The sequence below is a fragment of the Rhineura floridana genome, chromosome 7 (genome assembly GCF_030035675.1).
Source record: "Rhineura floridana isolate rRhiFlo1 chromosome 7, rRhiFlo1.hap2, whole genome shotgun sequence".
NCBI lineage: Eukaryota > Metazoa > Chordata > Lepidosauria > Squamata > Rhineuridae > Rhineura > Rhineura floridana.
Window position 1 is genome coordinate 5,359,427 of NC_084486.1, and position 26,913 is coordinate 5,386,339.

A 26,913-nucleotide genomic window follows, 5' to 3' on the forward strand; every position below is an offset into this window, starting at 1 on the left:
ATCAAAATTAATTTTAAGAAATAATTAAAGAGACCCCAAGGCAAATAGCTGGTGCGAACACTGAATTGTATCACAGACTCCCGGCACACCTGGAAGGGAGTTGCTCAGTCTGCATCCAACAAAAGGATCTAAAGAACAAGCTTTAAGCCTATCCACCACCATTTGCTGGATAACCCCCTGGTAATGCTGATAACTAATATATTTAGATTTAGAATGTCAGCAAACAGAGAGGGACTGGACAAGGCCCCCAGTGTCAGATGGGAGAACTTCTCACTCCACACAACTCCTAGCCAATGCTCCTTTAACCCCATTGATCACTGCCCCTCCTTTGCATTTTTAGGCCTGTTCTTCCCACAGACAATCACACATCCATAATTCATTATCTAACACAAAAACAGTAAAACTGGTCACAAATGAATGATAAAAGAAATAACAGAAATAGACATTTTAATTTAATATCGAATCTTAATAATTTGGAAAAAGCAGAGGTACCTTCAATCATTGAGTGGGATATTAAGAGCTGGTCTTAATTCATTGTGTCAACATATTGAATGGAAGTCAAGGAAGGAAGAAACAAAGTTGAGAAAAATAAACTTTGTAGATAAATTCTTCCAATACTGTAGTAGAAACAGCAAACTGAGTATGATGAATTGGATGTAACTGATGAATGACTAAGAATTAGGCAGAGGCTATTAGATTATACTGGTTTGACTGGTTGGGTCCAGAGTGTAGTTAATGCTTCATTGCACGAGGAAGTGGTCCCTGTCACCTTGAAAGAGGTGGTGATGCGGTCACTTCTAAAGAAGTCGCTCACGGACCCCATTGGTTTGGACTAACTACAGATCAGTTGCAAATATTCCCTTTTTAGGTAACGTGGGGGATTTGATGTTCCTGCTTATAGTGTAAATATGGTAAGTCCTGTTTATATAGAAGACATATGGTAAGTGGAGTGAAAGAGGAGGGGGGAGTACATGAGTAGTAGAATGCTGGATGATTGGCTGAGCGTTTGAATGGCTGGGAGTATAAATGGAAGAATGACAGTTGAATCTGGGTGGATGTTGGGAGTATGGAGAAAGAGGTGTTTGGTGGTGGATGTTGGGAGTGTGGAGACAGAGGTGTTTGAGAGTGGAGGTCAGGAGTGTGGAGAAAGAGGGAGTTGGAGTTCTGATTAATAATAAGTCAAGTACAAAACAGGAATAGATGAAACCATACGCTTGTGAAACATTCTAAAACTAATCTTGTTATTTCTGATATTTAATAAATATTTATTTGGTTTACCAAAGACCTGATCCTTGGCTGGGGGATATACATACCAGAAGGGAGGGCAAGATAATTACCAAGGCTGAACAGAAACAGTATCTAATTGTGGCAGCAATGAAGGGAGGAATAATAACAATTCAAGTATCCAGAGCAACCCAGAGTTGTATGCGTTATCTATAAAGATACAATAGGGTTGGGAACAACATAAGCACGCAGTCACAAAAGTAACCAGCTAGAGAGAGACTCAGGCAAAGTCTCTGGGAGTATTGGTTATAGGACGTGACAGGTGGTGCTGCCTAGCAGGGGGATCTAGTGAGATCTGTGCTAGAGCGGAGTGAGAAACCATATAAAGGACGGTCTGGACTGGTGGTATCCCTGGTGGTGCCTAGTGAAAGGCAGTAGCCACAAGCAGGTGGGAACCTGACAGGGAGAACCAGGGAAGGACGTCACAGGGGACATGATGGAGAGGGATTATCTAGACCCATTTCAATCTTGATTCAGTCCAGGCTATGGAACTGATCCAGCCTTCAGTCATCCTAATGGATCCTAATGGTCTTCAACATTTTTATTAACGACTTGGATGAGGAGGTACAAGGCATGCTTATCAAATTTGCAGATGATACAAAATTGAGGGGCATAGCTAATACCATGGAAGACAGAAACAAAATTCAAAGGGACCTTGATAGGCCGGAGCATTGGGCTGAAAACAACAGAATGAAATTCAACAGAGATAAATGCAAAGTTCTACAGCTAGGAAAAAGAAACCAAATACACAGTTATAAGATGGGGGATACTTGGCTCAGCAATACGACATGTGAGAAAGATCTTGGAATTGTCATTGATCACAAGCTGAATATGAGCCAACAGTGTGATGTGGCTGCAAAAAAGGCAAATGCTATATTAGGCTGCATTAACAGAAGTATAGTTTCCAAATCGTGTGAAGTATTAGTTCCCCTCTATTCAGCACTGGTGAGGCCGCATCTTGAATACTGCATCCAGTTCTGGTCTCTGCACTTCAACAAGGATGCAGACAAAACTGGAACAGGTTCAGAGGAGGGCAACAAGGATGATCAGGGGACTGGAAACAAAGCCCTATGAGGAGAGACTGAAAGAACTGGACATGTTTAGCCTGGAGAAGAGAAGACTGGGGGGTGAAATGATAGCACTCTTCAAGTACTTGAAAGGTTGTCACATAGAGGGCTGGGATCTCTTCTCAATCCTCCCAGAGTGCAGGACACGGAATAATGGGATCAAGTTGCAGGAAGCCAGATTTCGACTGAACATCAGGAAAAACTTCCTAACTGTTAGAACCATACAACTGTGGAACCAATTACCTAGAGAGGTAGTGGGCTTTCCGACACTGGAGGCCTTCAAGAGGCAGCTGGACAGCCATCTGTTGGGAATGCTTTGATTTGGATTTCTGCATTGAGCGGGGGGTTGGACTTGATCGTCTTATAGGCCCCTTCCAACTCTACTATTCTATGACCTTTACTAAGGGCGGGACAAGGGGCATGCAATCTTGCTCCTGCTTGTCAATCTCTCTGCAGCTTTTGATACTGTTGACCATGGTTCGATCCAGACAGGCTCTGTGGGATAGGAACTGCGGGCACTGTGCTACAGAAAGTAGTATTGAGAGAGTGCTTTTTGCACCCCTGGTAGTTATGCTGTGGGGTGCTACAGACCACTATTTTATTCCCACTGCTATTTAATATCTACATGAAGCCATTGGGAGTGGTCATCAGGAGTTTTGGGTTAAGTGCCATCAGTATGCTGATGACCCTCAGCTCTATTTCTGAATCAGAAAGACTTTGTGGGCCCTGGACTGGTGCCTGTATGCAGTGGTGGGCTGGATGAGGGAAAATAAACTGAGCATGAATTCTGGTAAGACCTCCGGAGACACTGTGGGTGAGTGGTCCCCATGTCTGAGAAAGCAGCCAATTGCTTTCAGTGCAGGATTTGCACTCCCTCTGAAGGAACAGGTTCGCAGTCTGGGGATGCGTCTGGTTGCAGCTTTGACATTGGAGGCCCATTGGTGGCCTCAGTGGGTAGGCGTGCCTTTTCTCAGCTTTAGCTAGTGCAACAGCTGTGGCCATTCCTGGATCAACATAGCTTGACTATTGTAGTACAGGCATTTCTGACTTCAAGACTGGATTACTGCAAATGCCCTCAATATGGGGCTCCCCTCAGGTTTGGTCTGAAATTACAGTTAGTTCAGAATGCTGCAGCACAATTGCTGACAGGAGTGAGATCTAGTCAGCATGTATCACTCTTGGTCAGAGATCTGCACTGGCTTCTAATTTGTTACCAGTCAATGTTAGTATATAAAGTCCTTAATAGCTTGCAACCAGTTAACTTGAAGGATCACCTCACCCCACAGGTGCCTTAGATCTGTGGAACTGGCACTCTTGCAAGTGCCACATAACGTTCATTCCACACTTGCAAGAAATCTGTCCCATAGTATGGCACCACCTGCACTTTGGAACTCCTCACCTATAGACATCACATAGGCATCACTGTATTGTTTTCGGTGCCTGCTAAAAACATTCTTCTTCCAATAAGACCTCCCCTCCCACATGTAATTTTAGCACATAATTTTAGTATCAGTATTTTAAAATTACTGATTTTATTATTTATATATATAATCTAACTAGTTTTTAATGTGTGTGTGTGTGTGTGTATATATATATATATATCAGATCCAGCAGCATTGACCAGAAGGGAGAACTTTTGGATTTACTCCCTGGACACATTGGCACCACATGGCCTGAACCTGGAGGACAGTACCACCTCCACTTAGCTTCTGCAAATGAAGCCCCTCTGAGCATTCCATCCTCAAAGCTCTATAACGGCCACCTTGGTAACAGCATTTGTATGTTGGCAGATGATGAAGGCATAAGCCGAAACATTTTGTTAATGCAATAAAAACCTCTGTTTGGTTAACCACAATTACGTTCATGTATGTATATATATATATATATATATATATAAAATCTAACTTGTTTTTAATGTGTTTTTATTGGCATTTTCACTTAATACATTGGACTGGTTACTGTAAACCACATCAAGATTTTTTGTTTGAGTAAGCAGTATATACATTTTTGTTAAATAAATAAATCTTGCTGGGAGGATGACTGAGAGAAATTGAGTACTGTATATCAACCCTGCAGTGTAAGTCCAGTGTTGTTATCCAGTCTCCTGGTGTGTTGGATTTTAAGGGAAATGCAGTGAAGTTGACTGTGTTCCATCCATGGGAGAAAAATAGGAGTACTCTTGTGGGTGTCATTTTTGTCCCAACAAAGCATCACATGACCATGCTAAGTCAACCCTTAAACTGAGCAGCATCTCACTCTTGCTTTTTCCTGTCTCACTGATGGTAATCTGCTTCATTTCTGTCACAAAAGTTGAGCGATGCAACAGGTTAAATGGTACAAACTGTATATAGGCTGAAAGTCTGGTCTGACCTTTGCTCCACACCCCCTCCCACCTGTCCTCATTAGGGCCAAAAGTGCATGGTTCTTTTTTTTTCTTCTTTTTTTTACAATAATTTTTATTCAAATTTTCATAAAACATACAAAACAAAATCATAAAACATTCAAAGACAAAAAACAAAACAAAACAAAAATGATTAAACAAAAAAATAAAATGTTGACTTCCCATTTGTCGCAGATCAAATCAGTTATAGGTCTACAATATATAACAATCCTGTCTCTTAAATTATATTATAAAATCACTTTCCTCCAGTAGTTATCTTAATTAATCATCAAATCTCATAAACATTACTTTATTCTTTCCACAAAAAGTCAAAGAGAGGTTTCAATTCTTTAAGAAATATATCTATCAATTTTTCTCCAAATAAACATGTCGATTAATCCATCTCGTTAATAATAATAATAATCTTATTGTCATAACCATAGTCCAAATAAACATATCGATTAATCCATCTCATCAAAATCTGTTAGGTCCAATAATTTCAATAGCCATTATTCCATTATCCATATTAATTCCATCAGTGCATGGTTCTTATTAATGCTTGACTTTTGTTTCACCCCTGCCGGACATGCTAAAACAGATCATGCTGTTGCATCAGTTTTACAGGAAAGGACCCATCAGCAACCTCACATTTTGGTAATGGTCTTTAGTTGGAATTATGCTTCCTTTCTGGCGTTTATACTGTATGTTCTGCAAGGAGGACAGGGACAGACAGGGAAAGAGAGCTGTGCTCTCCACCATAACTGAAGATAGCAGGCTAGCTTAGGGGATACAGGACACGCTAAATGGCAAACACAACTCTGACATCCAGCACCTTCCTTACAATCTCTGCCTCCCAGTGCCTGCTGTCTAAGGCAGCTGCCTCACTCTGCCTTCTGGGTGTAGCCTTATTGCACACAATGGGACTTGCCTCTGAGTAGACATTTTAGGATTGCATCATTGTTGTCATTGTTGTGCAGTGATGGTGGTTTCAGAATCAGAAATAGATATTTCATCTAAAAGTGTTAAGACTAACAGCAAAATAAGTGAGCAAGCATCAAACTATATTCAGAGGGGAATGGAGTAAGGAAAGATTGAGAACATAAGAAGAGCCTTGTGCTGGATCAGGCTAGTGGCCCATCAAGTCCAGCATCCTGTTCTCACAGTGGCCAACCAGGTGCCCATGGAAAGCCCACAAGCAGGACCTAAGTTCAAGAGCACCCTCCCCTCCTGCAGCTACTGACAACTGCTTTTCAGAAGCATACTGCATCTATGGTGGCAGAGCACAGCCATCATGGCTAATAGCCACTGATAACCTTTTCCTCCATAAATTTGTCTAATCTTCTTTTAAAGCCATCCAAGTTGGTGGCCATCACTGCCTCCCATGGGAATGAATTCAATAGTTTAACTATGTGCTGCATGAAGAAGTACTTTCTTCTGTCTATCCTGAATCTTCCAACATTGTTTCACTGAACATCCATGAATTCTAGTGTTATGAGAGAGGGAGAAAAACTTTTCTCTATCTACTTTTTCCATGCCATAAATATTTTTATACACTTCTATCATGTCACTTCTGACTTGCCTTTTCTCTAAACTAAAAAGCCCCAAATGCTGCAACCTTTCCTCATAGGGGAATTGCTCCATCCTCTTGATCATTCTTGTTGCCCTTTCCTGAACCTTTCCCAACTCTACAATATTCTTTTTGAGATGAGGTGACCAGAACTGCACACAGTATTTCAAATGCAGCCGCACCATAGATTTATACACCTTATGATATCAGCAGATTTATTTTCAATACCTTTCCTAATGATCTCTATCATGGAATTCACCTTTTTCACAGCTGCCGCACACTGGGTTGACATCTTCATTGAGCTATCCACTATGACCCCAAAGTCTTGTTCCTGGTCAGTTACCGCCAGTTCAGACCCCATGAGAGTATATGTGAAATTAAGAGTTTTTGCACCTATATGCATAACTTTGCACTTGTTTACATTGGATTTCATTTGCCATTTTACTGCCTATTTACTCTGTTCGGAAAGGTCCTTTTGGAGCTCTTCACAATCCCTTTTTTTTTTTTTAACAACCCTGAACAATTTAGTATCATCAGCAAACTTGGCCAACTCACTGCTCATGATAGTTTATGAACAAGTTAAAAAGCACAGGTCCCAATACTGATTGTTGGGGGACTCCACTTTCTACAGCCCTCCATTGGAAGAACTGTCTAGTTATTCCTATTCTCTGCTTCCTGTTTCTTAACCAATTCCTGATCCACAAGAGGACCTCTCTTGTTATTCCATGACTGCTAAGCTTACTCAGGAGTCTTTGGTGAGGTCCCTTGTCAAAAGCTTTTTGAAAATCTAAATATATTATGTCCAATGGATCACCTGCTTGTAGACATTTAAAGAATTTTAATAGGTTAGTGAGACAGGACTTTCTCTTGCAGAAACCATGCTGGTTCTGCTTGAGCAAGGCTTGTTTTTCTATATCCCTATTAATTTGTCTTTAATAATACTTTCTACCATTTTTCCTAGGAAAGAAGTTAAGCTAACCGGCCTGTAATTTCTGGAATCCCTCACTTTTAAAGATTCGCATTACATTGGCCACTTTCCAGACCTCAGGTACAGAGGGGGATCTGAGGGACAAGTTACATATATTTGTTAGAAGATCAGCAATTTCACATTTGAGTTCTTTGAGAACTCTTGGGTGGATGCCCTCTGGACTAAGCGATTTAGCAGTTTTTATTTTATCTATTAAATGTTGTCTCTCATCACCACTGTTTGCCTCAGTTCCTCAGACTCCCCTCCTGCAAATATTAGTTCAGATTCAGGGATTTGCCCTATATCCTCTACTGTGAACACAGATGCAAAAAATTCATTTAGCTTCTCTGCAATCTTCTTATCCTGTTTTACCGCACCTTTGACTCCCTTGTCATCCAAGGATCCAATTGCCTCCCTAGACCGTCTCTGCACAGAAGCAGGTTCTCAGCCAGCTCCTGCCAAACAGGATGGAAAGGGTGGCAGGTTTTTTGTTTGATTTTTGCTGCAACAGCTCCAGACTGCCTCAGATGAGAGATTCAGGGATCAGGAACTTAGGGGATCCATGGGACTTTGGGTATCACAGATCCAAACCCTTCAGTGCCCCACCTCCAAATGTCCCATTTCAGGGCTTTCCACTGGCTACTGTTGGTGGGAGGGCTACCAGCGATAGCTTTTTGCTAGCACTTGTTGCTGTCATTACTATTGTTAGGAGCTTGTACTTCCACCATAGTGGGACCCCACTACCACCACCACCTGCAGCAGTGCTCTTCTTCATCAGCATAGGCCAGAAGAGAGGCAACTACACTCTGCCCTAGCCCCTATTCCCAGCCATCGACAATGGAGGAATTAGGACTGGAGCTGTATGTTTTTAAGGGTTTTGAGGGTTCAAATACATGTTACATGCAAAAGTATCTAAGAAAAAGTGAAAACAGAGGACACTCTGCTGATAGGGATGATCCTCCTTCTGGGAGTGACAGGCAGGGCCCTTCGCAATCTTCTGCCTCCTCTCCAGGGGAGGAGTCGTTCTTCTCACCAGACCAACTGGCAGACAACTCCTTGACCTCGGAGAACAACACATACAAACTACCCCAAATATACAAGGAAGAACAACCCAAGAAAAAGCACTGAAAGCAACCAGGCCTAAATAATACTCAGTAATGGCTCGGCTACAATCCACCTCAACTCAATGATAAACTACACAGCACAGCACCTACCAAGCAGAGGAAGTAAAAGGTGGGTTATTCCGATAGCTAAGGTCTTCTTAACAGGAATTATGGTTTCTTAGAGGCTTGACTTCTTTAACACTGATTATATTTATTAATTGACAAACTTGGCTTACCTCTTCTACAAACTATGAGGAAAAAGAACAGAGGAAAAAGACAGGAAAACCTAGTTGCTTTCACTTCTCTAAAACTCTACAATATTTAATAGGAGGTACATAAAAAGGTATCCCTTCAGGCCTCTTACTGTGTTACACCCAAATTGTTCCCCTTAAAGAGACAACACACAGTTTCAACACAGATCGGGTGTTCTCCACTCCAGTTTGCAAAGTCAAAATTTCTGCTTTTGCCAGACTGGAGTGGTGAATGCTCTGTTGACAGGGATGTAACAGACCAGTCCCACTCAAGGGCTGGCTTCCTCTGTGACACTCTCCTGCTGAATGCAGCATCGGAAGAGGAGAATACATTCATATGATAGAGGTCCAGGCAGCCCAGGTAGCCACTAGGGTTGCCAGGTTCATGGCCTGAGACTGATCCTGTATCTTTAGGAGAAGAGAAAGTCGGCCAAGTGCAGGTGTTCTTGCAACCCTGTAATGAGAAAAACCACAAGGTAGAATTCTCCCTGCACAACTTTTAAAGATACAGAAGACCTCTTGGTTCCCAGGCCCAGCCTCCAAAAGGTCTTCTGTATATTTAAAAGTTGTTTAGGGGGAAGGGAGAATTCCACCTTGTGGTTTTTCCCATTACAGAGTTGCAAGAACACCTGCACTTGGCCGACTTTCTCTTCGCCTAAAGATACAGGATCAGTCTCAGGCCATGAACCTGGCAACCCTAGTAGCCACCCTATGGTTATCTATGAAAGGGAACCCCCTCAGTATGCAGCCGAGGCAGCCACTTCCCTCAGTGAGTGTACCAACATCCCCACTGGAGACTGCTTACTTAAAGCCTTGTAGGCTGCCCCAGTAGCCTTTCTCAGCCACCTAGTAATCGAAAAGGTGGAAGAGTTCTTGCAAGCTGGCCCTGCATATGATACAAACAAGAATTCTGATTTCCAGATTTCCTAAGTTCTATCTAAGTTGAACTGCAGAGCGTGACGGACGTGCAGAGTGTGCCAAGTCCTTTCCTGCAAACAGGAAGGACTGGGACAGAACGAAGGCAACATCACCTCCTGGGAATGATGAAACACTGAATTGACCTTTGAGATGAAGTAGGGATCAGGCCACAGCACCCCCTTATCAGAGTGAAAAAACGCACAGTTGAGGATTAGAGGACAGGGCACCCAGCTCCAATACGTGCCTGGCCAAGATTATGGCCATGAGAAACACGTGTCTTGAGGGTCAGCAACTCAAGAGAGCAAGCCACCATGGGCTCAAATGAGAGCAGTAAGGACTCAAGTGAAGTTCCATTTAGGGAAACTATGGACCACCTGTGGCAACGTAACCAGAGCTTTGAAAATTACTTTTTTGAACTACAACTCCCCTCAGTCCCAGGCAGCATGGCCACTGGATTGGGCTGATGGGAGTTGTAGTTCAAAAAAGTAACTTTTTCAAGCTCTGCATGAGACTCACACCCTTAATGAAGTATTTGTACAAATTATGCAAAGAACACACAGGACTGGCCAGAGACTGATCAGAACATTGCTGAGCACCATTGCCTTCTGATCAATAGTGCTGCAGCTCAAGCCCCCCTCCACCCTGGCTTGGCAAAGCCAAGCAGATCTTTATCATCCCAGGAAGTGGAGCCCACCCCCAAGACACACCAAGAGAGAAACACATGCCACGTTGTCAAGTACACCCTATTGGTGGACACCCGACAGGAAGAGAGCAGGGTATTAAGGATGCCCTGCAGAAACCCAGCTACATCAGTCAGCCCCTTTCAGCCTCTAGGCTGTCAAGGTGGAAGAGGTCTGCCAATGATACATCAACTGGCCCTGCCAAAGCAGGTCCTATCTCATTGGAATCCTCCATGGCTGCTGCATGGATAAGTTGAGCAGGTCTGGAAACCACAGACACCAGAGCCAGTAAGGTGTTACCAGAATCACCTCCTCCCTGAACTGGTGCACCTTTTGCAATGTGAGCTGGAATCATGCAGTCATGAAGTCCAGTGACTGCAACGCAACTACCTGTTCAACTAGTTGCATAACCTTCTGAACCTATTCCAGAGTCAGATACATCCAAAACTGATCTGTGTCCAGAAATATCTCCAAGTGGGTGAAGGATTGTGTGAGAGTCAGAGAGCTCTTCTCCAGATTGACCACAAAACACACTGGAGATGAGGACTCACAACACCACTGGTCAGGAAGAATAGATTGAAAGGGCTGCAGAATAAGCCAGACTTATGTCCTGCCTAACACAGAGACGGTCAGTCTCATGAGAGGAATAACTCATCCACCTGAAGAGGAGGCAGAAGATTGGAAAGACCCTGCTTGTCGCTCCCAGAGGATGGATCATCCCTATCAACAGAGCATCCTCCACTCCAGTCTGGCAAACCCAACCATCTGTTTCCTTCCTATAAAACATTTTGGAAAGGGCTGATTGGCATAATTAGAAAATAATTTGCATAATACTCATATTAGGCCACCCTGATTTGGTAGCAACTCTAGGTGCCAAGCACTTACTTATAAATTTTGGTTTTCTTAGCAGATGCCTTGTCCAAATATGAGATTTGTGCAGGTGATCTGAAGATGCAGGTTACCTTAGTTTTGCATCCCATCGGCTTTACGTTCCTGCCTGATGTCAGTTTCACTGCAGAAGACAAGCTTCTGCTCCAGAAATTCATCTTGTTTGAAGAAGGAACTGCAACCTTATTCTGGGGATTTTTTTTTTCTGATGCTAAAGACCAGAGAGAAAAGAACAGTTCATGACATCAAACCAGGCCAAGGTTTCTACATGTTAGGAAACAGGTTAGAAGTTACATCAAGTATAACACAGATGTCTACATGAAATACTGACAGCATATCACTATGTAGTGACCAGGTTTAAAAATTAGTTTAGAAGTCCTTCCTTCACCCTGGTTTATAGAACTATATTGTAAGGGGGTAGTGTGGTGGCGGCTGCCTAACAAAAAATTCTTAGCAAACAAAAATTTCCAGTATTTTTTTACATAAACCATTACAGTAAAACTGGAATAAAATCAAAATAAGATTGTAAATGTGGATGAAGTCTCAGATGGATCACATAGCAGCCTCTTAAAGTACCTTGGCTTTGGGACAGTTCCTTCCCTTTCCATCAGTCACCCATATTTCACAGAATCATAGAATAGTAGAGTTGGAAGAGGCCTATAAGGCCATCAAGTCCAACCCCCTGCTCAATGCAGGAATCCAAATCAAAGCATTCCCAACAGAAGTGGGAAGTGCGGAGACCAGAACCAGATCAAGATGAGGCCTAACCAGTGCTGAATAGAGGGGAACCAATACTTCACACGATTTGGAAACTATACTTCTGTTAATGCAGCCTAATATAGCATTTGCCTATTTTGCAGCCACATCGCACTGTTGGCTCATATTCAGCTTGTGATCAATGATAATTCCAAGATCCTTCTCACATGTCGTATTGCTGAGCCAAGTATCCCCCATCTTATAACTGTGTATTTGGTTTCTTTTTCCTAGTTGCAGAACTTTGCATTTATCCCTGTTGAATTTCATTCTGTTGTTTTCAGCCCAATGCTCCAGCCTATCAAGGTCCCTTTGAATTTTGTTTCCGTCTTCCACGGTATTAGCTGTGCTCCACAATTTTGTATCATCTGCAAATTTGATAAGCATGCTCTGTACCTCATCCAAGTTGTTAATAAAAATGTTGAAGAGCACTGGGCCTAGGACCAACCCTGTGGTACCCCACTCGTTACTTCCACCCAATATGAGAATGAACCATTGATAAGCACGCTTTGGGTATGATTCTGAAGCCAACTGTGGATGCACCTGATAGTTGTTCCATCCAGCCCACATTTAGCTAGCTTGCGAATCAGAATATCATGGGGCACTTTGTCAAAAGTTTCCTGAAGTCGAGATATATTATGTCCACCGTCTACAAGGGAGGTTACCCGATCAAAAGATGAGATAAGATTAGTTTGGCAGGATTTGTTCTTCATAAATCCATATTGGCTCCTAGTAATCACTACATTGTTTTCAAGGTGTTTACATATTGACTGCTTTATAATCTGCTCCAGAGTTTTTCCAGGGATTGATTTAAGCTGACTGGTCTGTAGTTCCCCGGTTCCTCCTTTTTGAAGACAGGGACAGCCTTAGCTCTCCTCCAGTCATCCGGCACTTTATCAGTCCTCCATGATTTTGCAAAGATAATAGGCAGTGGTTCTGAGAATTCTTCGGCCAGTTCCTTCAATACTCTAGGATGCAGTTTATTGAGCCCTCGAGAGTTAAACACATTCAATGTGATTAGGTATTCCTTGACCATCTGTCTATCAATCTCAAGCTTCAATCCTGCCCCTTCTACTTCATGTTTCCTGGGAGGGTCATAGACTCTTTTCTGGGAGAAGACTTAAGCAAAGTAGGAATTGAGCACTTCTGCCTTTTCTTTGTCATCTGTTATCATTTTGCCATCCTCATTGAGTAGCTGTGCCACTATTTCTTTTCTCTGTCTAGCTTTTTTGTTGCTTTTAGCATCTCTCTCTAACCTCAGCTCATTCTCAGCTTTAGCCTCCTGACACCATCCCTGCAATTCCGTGATACTTACCTGTACTCCTCCTTTGTGGTCTGGCCTTCTTTCCACTTCCTGTATGTGTCCTTTTTTGTTTTCAGGTCATCTTTAAGCTTTTTGTGAAGCCACATTGGCTTCTTCTGCTGTTTAGCCCCTTTTTACTTGTTGGGCTTGCCATTGCACTTTTAGAATTTTCTTTTTCAGAAACTCCCACTCCTCTTGGACTCCTTTTCTCATTAGGGTCACCTGCCATGGAACCGTACTTACAATTGTTCTGAGTTTATTAAAATCAGCTTTCCTGAAGTCCAGGGTGCATGTAGGGCTACTCACAGCTTTTGCTTCTCTTAAAATCAAGAATTCAAGTATGGTGTGGTCACTTTCCCCCAGAGTTCCCGTAACTGCCACTTCATTCACCAAATAATCTCTGTTGGATAGAATGAAGTCCAGGATAGATTATCCTCTGGTTGCTTACTTTCTGTAGGAGAAAGTTATCTCCAACACAAGTCAGGCCATGGAGGGGCCATGTTTGGCAGAATTTGTCTCCCAACAGATATCGGGATAATTGAAGTCCCCCATTACTACTACAACATGCCTCCTCGAAACATTGGCAATTTACTTTTCAAAAGTTACATTCTCGTCTTCTCCTTGATTGGGTGGTCGATAGTAGACTCCAAGCACCACATTCCTTTTATTATTTGCCCCATTAATTTTAATTCAGATGCTCTCGGTGGAGCTACCATCTTTCTGTATTTCTGTGCAGGTATATATATATATTTAATATATAGCGCAACTGCATCTCCCTTTTTATTCATTCTGTTCTTTTTAAACAAGTTGTATCCTTCAATTGCTGTATTCCAGTCATGGGAGTCATCCCACCAAGTTTCAGTTATACTTATCAAGTCGTAATTGCCCTCTTGTATTAAGAGATCAAGTTCGTCCTGCTTATCTCCCATGCTCTGTGTATTAGTATACAGACATTGAAGGCCATGTGATTTATGGTTTGTCTTCCTTACTACCTTTTTCTGAGGACTGTTACTGGGCCCTATTAGAGCCGATCTCTCTGTTCCTGTTACTGTGCACAAGCCTTTATCAGTCATTACGTCTCCCTCCCCCTTAGGATTCAGCTTAAAGCCCTCTTGATGAACTTCTCCATGCTGTAGCCAAACACATTTTTCCCAGTCCTTGTAAGATGCAACCCAGCAATTGCTAGCACTTCATCTTCCAGAAAGCATAGCCCATCATCCCAGAATCCAAATCTCTCACGTCTGCACCACCTTTGTAGCCATTCATTCACAATGAGTATTTTTCTTTCCCTTTCTACTCCCCTTCTAAGTATCAGAATGATGGATGAAAAAACTATCTGGCCCCAAAGTCCTTGAGTTTCCTTCCCAGAGCTTCAAAGTCTGATGTGATTTCTTCATAGCTCCGTTTTGCAGTATCATTTGTTCCCACATGGATGAGGAGAAAGGGATATCTGTGGGTGGGCTTGATGAGTGATGGCAACCCTTCTGGCACATCTCTAATCCGTCCTCCTGGTAGACAGCATACCTGGCGAGTCCACGGATCTTCTTGGCATACTTGGGTTTCGATCCCATGCAGTAGGGAGTCTCCCACTACTAGTACTCTTCTCTTCTTGTTGTGGGGTGTGGTTTCATTGGCCCTGCTTGATTGAGCTTCAGCCTCTTGCTCATTGTCACACAGGGTCTTCTGTAATTCTTGCACCACAGGCTGTCCTCCAGTCTCATCCTCGAGTGGTTGAAAGTGGTTCCATAGTTCCACTGGTGAAGGGTGTCTTCTAGCTCTTCTGCTCCTGTCACCCTTTCCCACAGAGTTTCCTCCACTTCGTTGTTCCTCTCCAAAGCAGTCTCCTCTTCTGCTACCACATGCTGTTGTTCTTCCACGTCCACTTCTGTTTGCTGCTGTTGTTCCAGCATTCTGTCTAAGAACTCTTCATCTTCTCTTATAGTCCTCAGTGTGGTGACCCACCGTTCCAGGCCTCTCACTTTTTCTTCCAGTAGTACCACGAGCTTGCACTTGTTGTACGTGTATGCCATGTTGTTCTCAGGCAAGAAAACAAACATGGCACACACCTTGCAGGTCACAACCACTGGAGTATCCTTCCCATTCATACTCTCTTCTACCTTTTGTTACTTTCTAACTACTTGTTTTGGAGTGCCCTGTCATACTTCAAAGTAAACTTGATAGTCCCACTGGTATGCAGTGCACCGTACAAGTAGAATTATTTTTATTTATTTTTTTAGAGACCTCCCCCTTGACCTCCCCTGTCAAACTCCTTTGTCAAACTCCTGTTTGTTCTCCCTGTTCACTCACTCTGTTTGTTCGCTCTCTGAAAGCTGGCTTGCTCATATCTCCTCTCCTGTGGACCAGCTGAGACAACTTCCTCTGCTCTGCTTAGTTAGGAGTCAGGAAACAGAATGGAAACAGAAAACCAGAATATTTACTGGTTTTACTCTAATTAACTCCAGATAATCTCCTTAACTCACTTTATTCCTTGTTAGAACAATAAGAGTCAAGACTCTGAGTGAGAAGATGAATTTAATTATTGGAAAACATTTGCATTCTGTTCTTGTGAAGAAGTCAATGACTGAATAAAGGGGCACCAGCACTTTAGATGGCCAGATGCAATTAAGGAGTGGGGCTTTAATCTTGACTACTTAGCCCAGACTTTAAAGATCTGGCAGTTGCTCCAGGAAAGTTGTGCAGCAACTTGCTCCTTCTGTCTCAGGACTAGGGACGATGGAGAATTTACAATAATCGAACATGAATGCAAGCTCTGCTGTTGTTCACTTGTTCACCAACCCAGGGAATCAGTTGCTTTCCGTGCAAATGCTAGTGATCTTCAACAATTCCATTTAAAAAAAAAATGACAGCCTTAAGGATACTGTTTTCGAACCCAGCACATATTTAACAACGATTTCTTATACTAATGTCATTGTTTTGGAGTTATCCTGCTGACTGAGGTAATGATGAGGTCTATCAATATTCATTGTTATGTTTCTTATCCTGTCTCCCTACCTATATAGCTCTCTATTATATGATTGTGTGTGTATATATGTGTGGTGGGGTTAAGGTAGTAATGCTTAATGGTACTAGTAGCTTTATAAAGACATAAGTAACTATCATATATTAATACCATGTTATTGATTTATTGATTTATTTTAATACTGATTATTTATGTTAATCAGTAAGTTTAAAACAAATACTTTTTTAAAAAATAACATTTGTTTTTTAAAGAAAAGGATTTTTACAAACAAATGGCATTTTATTTGAAAAATTTGTTTTATTTTTATTTGAAAAAATGTATTTTTGTTATAAAATGCTTACTTTAAATAAATGATTTATTCATCAATGATTTATCAGTCTGGAGGTGTGAGGAGTAGGGTTGCCAGGTTCAGGGCCTGAGACTGATCCTGTATTTGCATAACATTTGTGTGCTCCCTCAGGTTTGTATTCTTTAAGGCATTGTTTTAGATTACCAGAAGCATACATATTTATGTTGTGAGTAGAGATTCCAGGGATTTATTAGTCATGTCTGCTGCAATTAAGTATCTGATGCGTAGTCAGGGATGGACTAGTAGGGGTTTCCCCTTGCTCAGAGTCAGTTCAGCTTTTACAGCAAGGAGATGTAGCAGGCTCCAGTGGGCCTTGCAAGAGTACTTCTTTTTACCAGGCCTTCACAGTAGTCTGGATTCAATCTGAACCTACTAGGGTTGCCAGGCTCAGGGCCTGAGACTGATCCTGTATCTTTAGGGGAAGAGAGAGTCAGCCAAGTGCAGGTGTTCTTGCAACATTGTAATGGGAAAAACCACAAGGTGGAATTCTCCCTTCCCCCTGCACAACTTTTAAAGATACAGAAGACCTCTTGGAGGCCGGGTCTGGCAACCAAGAGGTCTTCTGTATCTTTAAAAGTTGTGCAGGGGAAAGGGAGAACCACACCTTGTGGTTTTTCCCATTACAGTATTGCAAGAACACCTGCACTTGGCTGACTTTCTCTTCTCTTAAAGATACAGGATCAGGATCAGGCCCTGAGCCTGGAAACCCTAGGGAGGAGAAAGAGACAAAGACAAAGAGGGCTCTGAAGCCATGTGTCTTGACAATGTGCTCTGAAGTGCTCCACAGCAGCTTGATTGGAAGGGGCATGGCTTGATAGCTGCTGGCTAAGGGGCGGGGCCTGATAGCTGCTGAGTGCAACGAGGAGCAGCTGTGTGTGCTGTGTGTTTTCATTCTGTTTCCTGACTCCTAACTGAGCAGAGCAGAGGGAACTGTGTTAGCTGGTCCAAATGATATAAAAGCAAGCCAGCTCTCAGGGAGCAAGCAAACAGGGAGAGCTAACAAGAGTTTGGCAGAGGAGTGCAGCCGGGGAGGTCCCTAAAAAATTTTTTCCCCTTGTACAGCGCACCACATACCAGTGGGACTCTCAGTATCCTCCCTGAAGGACAGTACAAAGTACAGGTCATTCCAACACAAGTTGAAAAAAAAGGGGGAAAGGTCAGGAAGGACACTGCAGTGGCAGTGACCTGCAAGGTTTGGGCAATGTTTGTTTTCTCGCGTGAGAACATGGTATACACATGCAACAAGTGTAAGCTGGTGGCACTGTTGGAAGAAAAAATGAGGGGGCTGGAACTGCGGGTGGCACACTGAAGAGTGTCAGAGAAGACGAAGAGTTCTTAGACAGAACACTGGAACAACAATAGCAAAGAGATGTACAGGAGATGGAAGAACAGCAGCATGTTGAAGCAGAAGAGGAGACTGTTGTGGAGAGCAACAATGAAGTGGAGGAAACTCTATGGGAAAGGGTGGCAGTTAGGAGCAAAAGAGCTAGAAGACACCCTTCACTGGTGGAACTATGGAACCACTTCCAGGAACTTGAGGATGAGACCGAAGGACAGCCTGCAGGGGAAGAATTACAGGAGAATCCACATGACAGCAAGCAAGAGGCTGAAGCTCAGTCAAACAGAAGCAATGAAACCATGCTCCATGACAAGAAGAGAATAATAGTGGGAGACTCCCTAATGCGTGGGATTGTAACCCAAGTATGCCAAGAAGATCCATGGATTTGCCAGGTATGCTGTTCCCTGGAGGACGGATTAGAGATGTGCCAGAAGGGTTGCCATCGCTTATAAAGCCCACTGACAGATATCCCTTTCTTCTCATCCATGTGGGAACGAATGATACTGCCAAGCAGAACTACAAAGAAATCAGATCAGATTTTGAAGCTCTGGGAAGGAAGTTTAAGGACTTTAGGGCCCAGATAGTTTTCTAATCTTTCCTTCCAATACTTAGTAGAGGAGTGAAAAGGAAAGAAAAATTCTCTGGGTAAATGACTGTCTATGAAGGTGGTGCCGACGTGACAGATTTGGATTCTGAGACTATGGGCTATACTTCCAGGAAGATAAACTTCTGGAAAGTGATGGCTTGCACCTCACAAGGACTGGGAATAATGTGTTTGGCCACACAGCATGGAGAAAATCATCAGGAGAGCTTTAAACTGAATCCTAAGGGGGAGGAAGATGTAAACTTGACGGTAATGACTAAAAAAGGCTTGTGCACAGTAAGAGGAACTTAGGGAACGTCTGTAATGGGAACCAGTAATAGTCTTCATAAGAATGTAGGAAGGAAGTCATACATCACATGGTCTTCGATGTCTGTATACTAATGCCCACAGTATGGGAAACAAACAGGACGAACTTGAACTCTTAATACAGGAGAGTAAATACGACTTGATAAGTATAACTGAAACTTGGTGGGATGACTCCCATGACTGGAATACAGTGACTGAAGGATATAACTTGCTCAAAAAGAACAGAAGGAATAGAAAGGGAGGCAGAGTTGCGCTATATGTTTAGAATTTGTATCCCTGCACATAAATACAGGAGAATGAACTTGGTAGCTCTACCAAGAGTATCTGGATCAAAATTAATAGGGCAAGGAATAAAAGGAAAATGGCCACCCAATCAAGGAGAAGACGAAGATGAAACTTGCAAAGCAAATTGCCAATGTTTTGAGGAGGCATGATATAGTAGTAATGGGGGACTTCAATTATCCTGTTATCTGTTGAAAGACAAATTCTGCCAAACACAGCCACTCCGAGAAATTCCTAACTTGTGTTGAGGATAACTTCCTGCTGCAGAAACTGGAGGAAGCAACCAGAGGATTGGCTATCCTTGACTTGATTCTAACCAACAGAGATGACTTGATGGAGGAAGTGGCACTTATGGGGAAACGGTATGGGAAAATGTGACCATGCTACAAGATTTCTTGATTTTAAAGGAAGCAAAAGCTGACAGTAGCCATACGCGTACCCTGGACTTCAGAAAAGCTGATTTTAATAAACTCAGAAAAAAGATAAGTAATGTTCCATGGCAAATGACCCTAATGCGAAAAGGAGTCCAAAATGGGTGGGAGTTTCTAAAAAAGGAAATTCTAAAGGGACAATAACAAACAATTCCAAAAGGAAAAAAGGAGGAAGACAGCAGAAGAAGCCAATGTGAAAGCTTAGAGATCACCTAAAGACAAAAAGGACACATAAAGTGGAAGGGAGGCCAGGCTACAAAGGAAGAGTACAGACAGCTAGCGCGGAATTGCAGGGATTGCGTCAGAAAAGCTAAAGCTAAAAATGAGCTGAGCTTAGCAAGAGATGGCAAAAGCAACAAAAAAAGCTTTCTTCAGGTACATCCATAGTAGAAGACAGAAAAAAGAAACAGTGGTACAGCTACTCAATGAGGATGGCAAAATGATAACAGATGACAAAGAAAAGGCAGAAGTGCTCAATTCCTACTTTGGCTCAGTCTTCTCCCAAAAGAGGGTCTATGACCCTCCTGGCAAACGTGAAGTAGAAGGGGCAGGATTGCAGCTTGAAATCGATAGACAAATGGTCAGGGAATACCTAATCACTTTGAACGGGTTCAAATCTGCAGGGCCCAATGAACTGCATCCTAGAGTATTGCAGGAACTGGCTGAAGAACTCTCAAAACATTGTCTATTGTCTTTGCAAAATCATGGAGGATGGTGAAATACCAGATGACTGGAGGAGGGCTAATCTTGTCCCTATCTTCAAAAACGACATAAAGTAGGAAACTGGGAACTATAGTCCAGGCAGCCTGACATCAAACCCTGGATCACATTATAAAGCAATCAATCTGTAAGCACCTTGAAAACAATGCAGTGAATATCAAGCACAGGTATAACAGAAGTATAGTTTCCAAATCTCATGAAGTACTAGTTCCCCTCTATTCAGCATTGGGTAGTCCTCATCTTGAGTACTGTGTCCAGTTCTGGACACCACAGTTTAAGAAGGATGCAGACAAACTGGAACAGGTTTAAAGGAGAGCAACAAGAATGATCAGAGGACTGGAAACAAAACTGTGATGACAGGCTGAAAGAACTGGGCATGTTTAGCCTTGAGAAGAGAAGACAGTGTATGATAGCACTCTTCAATTACTTGAGAAGTTGTCACATAGAGGAGGACCAGGATCTCTTCTTGAGGAAAGGTTGAAGGAACTTGGCATGTTCAGTCTGGTGAAGAGAAGTCTGAGGGGTGACATGATTGCACTCTTTAAGTACCTGAAGGGCTGTCACATAGAGGAGGGTACAGATTTGTTCTCTGCTGCCCCAGAGGGTAGGACTAGGTCTAATGGGTTTAAGTTGCAGGAGCGTAGATTCAGATTGGACATTAGAAGGAACTTCTTGACAGTAAGGGCAGTTCGGCAATGGAACCGACTGCCTAGGGAGGTGGTGGGATCCCCTTGACTGGATGTCTTCATGCAGAGGCTGGACAGCTATCTGCGGGAGATGCTCTAGCTGTGGATTTCCTGCTGTGAGCAGGGGGTTGGACTCGATGGCCTACAAGGCCCCTTCCAACTCTATGATTCCATGATTCTATGATCATCCCAGAATGCAGGACACAGGATAATGGGCTCTAGTTACAGGAAGCCAGATTTCGGCTTAACATCAGGAAAAACTTCCTAAATGTTTGCCTTAGTTTTTCATCTATTCCTGAGCCCTGGTCCTACCTGTATTCATCTTGCTTGGGTCATCATCTCCTATTGGTGATGTAAACTGAATTGGATCAGGACACTGCCTGTCTTGAGAAAGCCAATTGGAGCAGGAGCCTGTCTTGAGAAAGCCATTTGACTATCAGAGAGCCAGCTATGGGCTGCCATTAGAGATATCTCATCAGCTGAAACAATTTCTAAGAACACCCATGTTGGGTCATATCAATAGTCTATCTAGTGCAGCAATCCTGTCTTCTGACAGCAGCCAGCAAAATGCCAAAGGAAAGTTTACAAGATGTGAAAGATAGTGCTATCACAGGGTATCATAGCAAGTAGCTCCAAAATAGTCATAAAAACATCTGTTGTTACTTCTGTTAAAAGTCTCAAGAACAGATACCTAGGAATTGCCTCCAAGCCTTTTTCATTATCTCTTCCCACAAAGGACTCATGTCAGTCATCTTCACTTTCTCATCCCTATCTCTTATCTCTGTAGAGAGAGACATCTTGTATGTATCTTCCAAATCCTTTCTTCTCTGAGAGAGAAGCTGAATCCATATGTCGTCAACAGCCTTCCAAATGTCTCGCTGAACTACAAACAAAGAATATGTAAAAAGTATTTGATATGAGACAGAAGTCTGACATGGCCCCCTCAGAGCTGCTGTTCCCATAACAGAAAAATAACATTTGAAAAATATTACTCATAACTGGTGCTACGCTAATCTTGGTGTAGGGTACAAGAGCTGTAAAGTCATCTTTGAGACTATGAGTGTATCTTAAGTATAGCTTACATCCTGAGCTGGGAAGAAAGGGAAATTTTCCTTAGTCAAGCTCAGGATTCTTCAGTTATGACACCACTGAAGCTTGGCAGTCTGGGAGAGAATAAATCTTCTTTCCTTGCAGGCATTCCACCTGTTAAGAGAGCCTGGGAAGCCTGTTGTTGAACTCCAGTGCCAATCAGCTCCAGCCAGCATAGCCAATAGTCAGGGAAGATGGGAGTTATGTTTGAACTGTTGGGATAAGCAAGCTTGCATGTTTTTAATAGGGAGATGTCCCTTCTAGCCAGACTTTGGGGACACCTCTATGCTTGTTTAGTTACTTGTTTAGTTGCTAAGAAATAGAACTACTGAATGGTTTCTATTTTATTTTAAACCAAATAGGTTATGGTCCTAGATAAGCGGAGAATTAAACCAGATTTGGGGACACCTCTATGCTTGTTTACTGTGATGTAACTTCCTATTGATAGGTGTTATTTTCCCTTCCTTCTCTTTCTCTTCTTTTTTGAAAGATGTTGTTCCCTTATTAGCATAATTCTCCATGAAGCCACAGGAGAGAGAAGCCTCTATAGGCTTCTTTGCCAGACGATCCCAATCATGGACTAAATCTACTACCTTCTTTTATTTTTTCTCTGCAAGCTAGAGCCTATGCTTCCTGAACATATAAAAGATTGTGAGTAAACATTCTTAATACTTTTTACCAAAGAAGTCTGTCTCTGTTGCTTTTATTCAGCTAGTCTGTATGAGGGGAAGGAGGGGTAGTTAATTCTCATTCTGCTTTGCAAAATATATACTCTGCCAAGAAATAGAACTGCTAAACTGTTTCTATTTCATTTTAAACCAAATATGAACATCTGAAGGGACACAAGTTCCCCATCTCTACATCAGAAAATGAGAGGTTGCCCTAGGGGTCTCTACATCTTGCGGGTGTCTTTCTCTCTTGCTCTCTTTCTCCAGGCACCAATCTTGACATTAAGTAACATGCTGCTGCCCTGATAGTATCCCTACTAGTAGTATATATTACCATTCTTTACAGCAGGGAGATCATTCATCCTCCCCTCCTCTTTGCACAGGCCCAGGAAAATATGGTAATCAGAAGATGGTCTCCACTTTACTTCATGGTTTTCTAGATTGCTGTGGCAGACAAAGAAATGAATTGCTTGAATAAATAGCAAATTTGATTACAGCCATTATGGGAAAAACCAACGGAATAATAGGTCGGTGGTAGAGCACATGCAGAAGTTCCCAGATTCAACCTTTTTTTGCAGCAAGTTGAACAAAACTATGCACAGTATTTCCAATGTGGCCATGTCATAGATTTGTATAAGCACACTACTATTTTGGCAATTTTATTTTTAATCCCTTTCCTAATAATCTCTATTCTCCCCCCCCCCACACACACACAATTTTATAAAATGTTGGGTATGGTACAGGGATGGGGTTATTATTGACTTTGCTATGGTTCATATTTTCTCTAGGGCTCATTTTCCCTTTGGGGTAGGCCAGACCTGGTACGGATTTCCACATCTTTTAAAAAATTGACTCGTTGATAAATTTCTGTCTTGAAATGGAAATAGAAACTTAGTGAATCTAATCCAATTTTTTTTTAGTTTCCTTCTACATTTCTGCAGATATTGTTGCTTGAATGGGATCTTCTAAATGCTAGCACATATTTTGCTTTTAAAAGACTAGTGATTTATTAAGCATATTCATACTCTTCCACTTTACCACAGTGCCCGGAGCTGCTTACTATAGTTAAAATTGAAAAAATATAAATTAATTATTAAACAGCTACTATACTGTAAAATAAAAATGGGTTGAGAGTGGATAAAACAGCTTAAAAACAGTAATCTGTCTATAAACCTCTGTCCAGCAAATAAAATGGCAGCTGGAACAAAAACATCTTCAGCAGATGAGAGTAGGCCATAAGAGAGGCAACTGAATCTCCCAGCACAATCCTGAGCACAAGCCATTTAGGGCTTTAAAGATAAGCACCAGCACTTTGGATTACACCTGGTAACCAGTGCTATCATTGTAATATAGGTGCAACAAACTTCCAAGAGTGGGCACTGATCAGCATCCTTGCTGTCACATGCATTCTTAACCAGAAGAAGTTTCCAGATATTCTTCAAAAGCAACTCCATGGAGAGCACACTCCAATAATCCAGTCTGGATGTAATTTAGTAGGGTTCCTAGGTCACAAGCATCCCAAAGCCTGATATTTCAGGGGCGGGGCCTAGTGACGTCATGGGGACAAGTTGTAGTGAGGTCACAGGGGTGGGCCCGAGTGATGTCATTAAGCATGATACATTAAGCATCAACCACTGTTGCTTGGAGCATACAATTCAAACAAAAACATTTATCTGATTGGAAATTAAGACAGCTAAAAGATAGAGCCTGGGTAGGGAACATTTAATGTAGCCTACCTGCTTCTGGCAAGAAGTATTTAAGTGCCTCAGGCCAGGCCAGTCACCAAAGGCCATTGCAGGAAGAAAGGAGCCTAGTGTTGTGGAGATGTTAGATGGGAGTACTCAGGAGTAAAGATGGATGCCCCTGAAGGCTGCAATTTTGAACACACTTACTAAGCCCTATAGAACTCACTAGGATTTACTTCTGAGTAGATATGGTTTGGATTGTGCTGTTGGTAAAGCTTTACTAGGGATCCTCTACAAAGATATCCATATCCAGGAAAGGTTGGCAACCTCCTGCCTGCAATGCCCTTCCCATACCTTTCAATATGGCTGCTCCCAACTTCTTTACAGATTTGACCCTTCACTTCCGAAGACGTTTGAGAAATGAATAAGAGTAGGAAGATTCTCTAACCTCTTCTGTCTACCTTGTGGGCTGCTATAAACAGCTAATCCAATTCCAGTGAGTAATAATTGACAGAGAAAACGCACATGACTTGATCTACCTTCACAGACAGCAGCTTGAGAACAACAACAATTGCAGCCACACTTCTCAGTATGTGAATTCTCTTTTGCCACTATTGGGCAAGAAACAAACCATCATGCAACCAACAAGGTGCATCATCAGTGGGTTTAAGGGGGTTGAGCTGAGCACATGGAACCACTGTTGTTGCTTCTATGGGTGTAAGAGAGTGAGGATAAAGGAAAATAAAATGCAAACAGAAAAAGAAAAAAGTGTTATCATACCAATAACAATAAAATTGCTATAAGGCAGAAACCTCAGCATCCCACAACCAGTGAGGATTCCAAGCCAAAAACCAAAACTAAAAAAATCATGGCAGCCAGTTAGCCAAGGTCACAGAAATCCCCATGCAGCACAACCTGACCCAGGGCCTGCAGTTAGTACAGAATGCTGTGACACGATTGCTGACAAGAGTGAAATCCTATCAGCACATAATACCTCTGCTGTGAAATCTGCACTGGTTGCCAATTTGCTACTAGGCCAAGTTCAAGGTGTGCTTTCCATGCTACAGGTGCCACGTAGTACTTGTTCTACTCTTGTAAGAAATCAGTCCTTTAGTGTGGCAGCACCTACGCTTTGGAACTCTCTGCCTATTGACATTAGGCAGATACCTTCATCGTACTCTTTTCAGCACCTGCTAAAAACATTCTTGTTTAGGCAAGCCTACCCAGGCATGTAGAAGCTATTGTGTTTTTTCATCTGTTTTTAATTCATTGATCGTTTTATTATTTTGAATGCTTTTACATACCTGTCTGTAACTGTTTTTGTCAATAATTTTATTGTTTTAATTCCTTCTGTAAACTGCTTTGAAATTTTTTACAATAAAGCGGTATATAAATGTAAATAAAATACATAAATAAATTTTGGAGTCACTGTGGCCCTTGAGTCTCTTCCCACTTTTAGGAACCAAGGAATCTGCCTTATACCAACTCAGGCCATTTGGTACCATCTAGCTCAGTACTGATCACATGGACTAGCATTGGCTCTCCAGGATTCCAGGCAATAGTCTCTTCCAGAAATTGAATTTTGAACCTTTGCCTGCAAGGCATATGCCCTGCCACTGAGCTACAGCCCTTCTCCTGCTTAAAAATTATCTTTTACAATTATTCTTTTCAGTTCACTAATGAATGCACAGCATACCTAGGGCAGATCCACATCATTCATTTAAAGCACATTCAACACGTATTTGAAGCACATGAATCCCACTACTCATGAGAACTGTAGTTCTACTCATGGGAACTGTTTGTTAAGGGTGGTGGGAACTATATCTGAGGGGGACTGCATTTCCCAGGATTCTTTAGGGGAAGTCATGCACTTTAAATGGAGTTGGATGTGCTTTAAATGTATTGTGTGGATCTACTTAATAAACTCTGCCTGCATGTAAATCATTTTAATTAATTTTTTAAAATGAAAATAAGCTATAAAGCCTAATCTACCACTCAGGATGAAAACAACAGAGGGGAACCATGACAACCCCAAGGAAGAAGGGCACACTTAATGTAGAGGAAGTAATAATGTACAACCGTAGTGTGAAATCAAATATTTATCAGGACCTGGTATGAAGAAATATTTATATAAGCATGACTGTCAAAGATGTTTATTATTTACACAACCTGTAAAGATATTTGTTGTGCAATCCTATGATTGTTTACTCAGCAGCAAATCCCAATGTATTCAATGGGGCTTACTCAAACAGAGAAGCGTGCACAGAACTGCAGCCTCAAGTGATAAGGAACACTCACTCAACCCAACATTCAGAATCATGTCACTTTAAGCTGTTTTGCAGCTATTTATACTTTTGATGGTTATTGGATTTTAAAGGGATTTATTTCTTGTTGTGAGCTGCCTTGGTTTCCAATCAGCAATCCTACCTCACAGGGTTGTTGGGAAGACTCCATATATACACACACACTGGAGATGTAAAAATACATAGAAGATCCCATATATAAGGGAAGCCTTATGAAGTTTGTGGATGATACGAAACTGGGAGGGATAGCTAACACAATGGAAGACAGGAATAAAATCCAAAGGGACCTGGATAGACTAGAAAATTGGGC

General features: G+C 42.1%; 1 protein-coding gene across 4 annotated transcripts in view; it reads right to left on the reverse strand.

The window, feature by feature from the left end:
- WDFY4 (WDFY family member 4) overlaps nt 1-26,913 on the reverse strand; it is a 463,201-nt gene that overhangs the window by 214,775 nt on the left and 221,513 nt on the right. For all 4 annotated transcript variants that reach the window (XM_061634768.1, XM_061634767.1, XM_061634766.1 and 1 more), the window contains 3 exons: nt 22,950-23,059; nt 21,550-21,741; nt 11,180-11,316 (listed from right to left, as the gene is read on the reverse strand). In XM_061634768.1, coding sequence (XP_061490752.1) covers nt 11,180-11,316; nt 21,550-21,741; nt 22,950-23,059 — 439 coding nt within the window. The remainder of the gene's footprint in view (nt 1-11,179; nt 11,317-21,549; nt 21,742-22,949; nt 23,060-26,913) is intronic.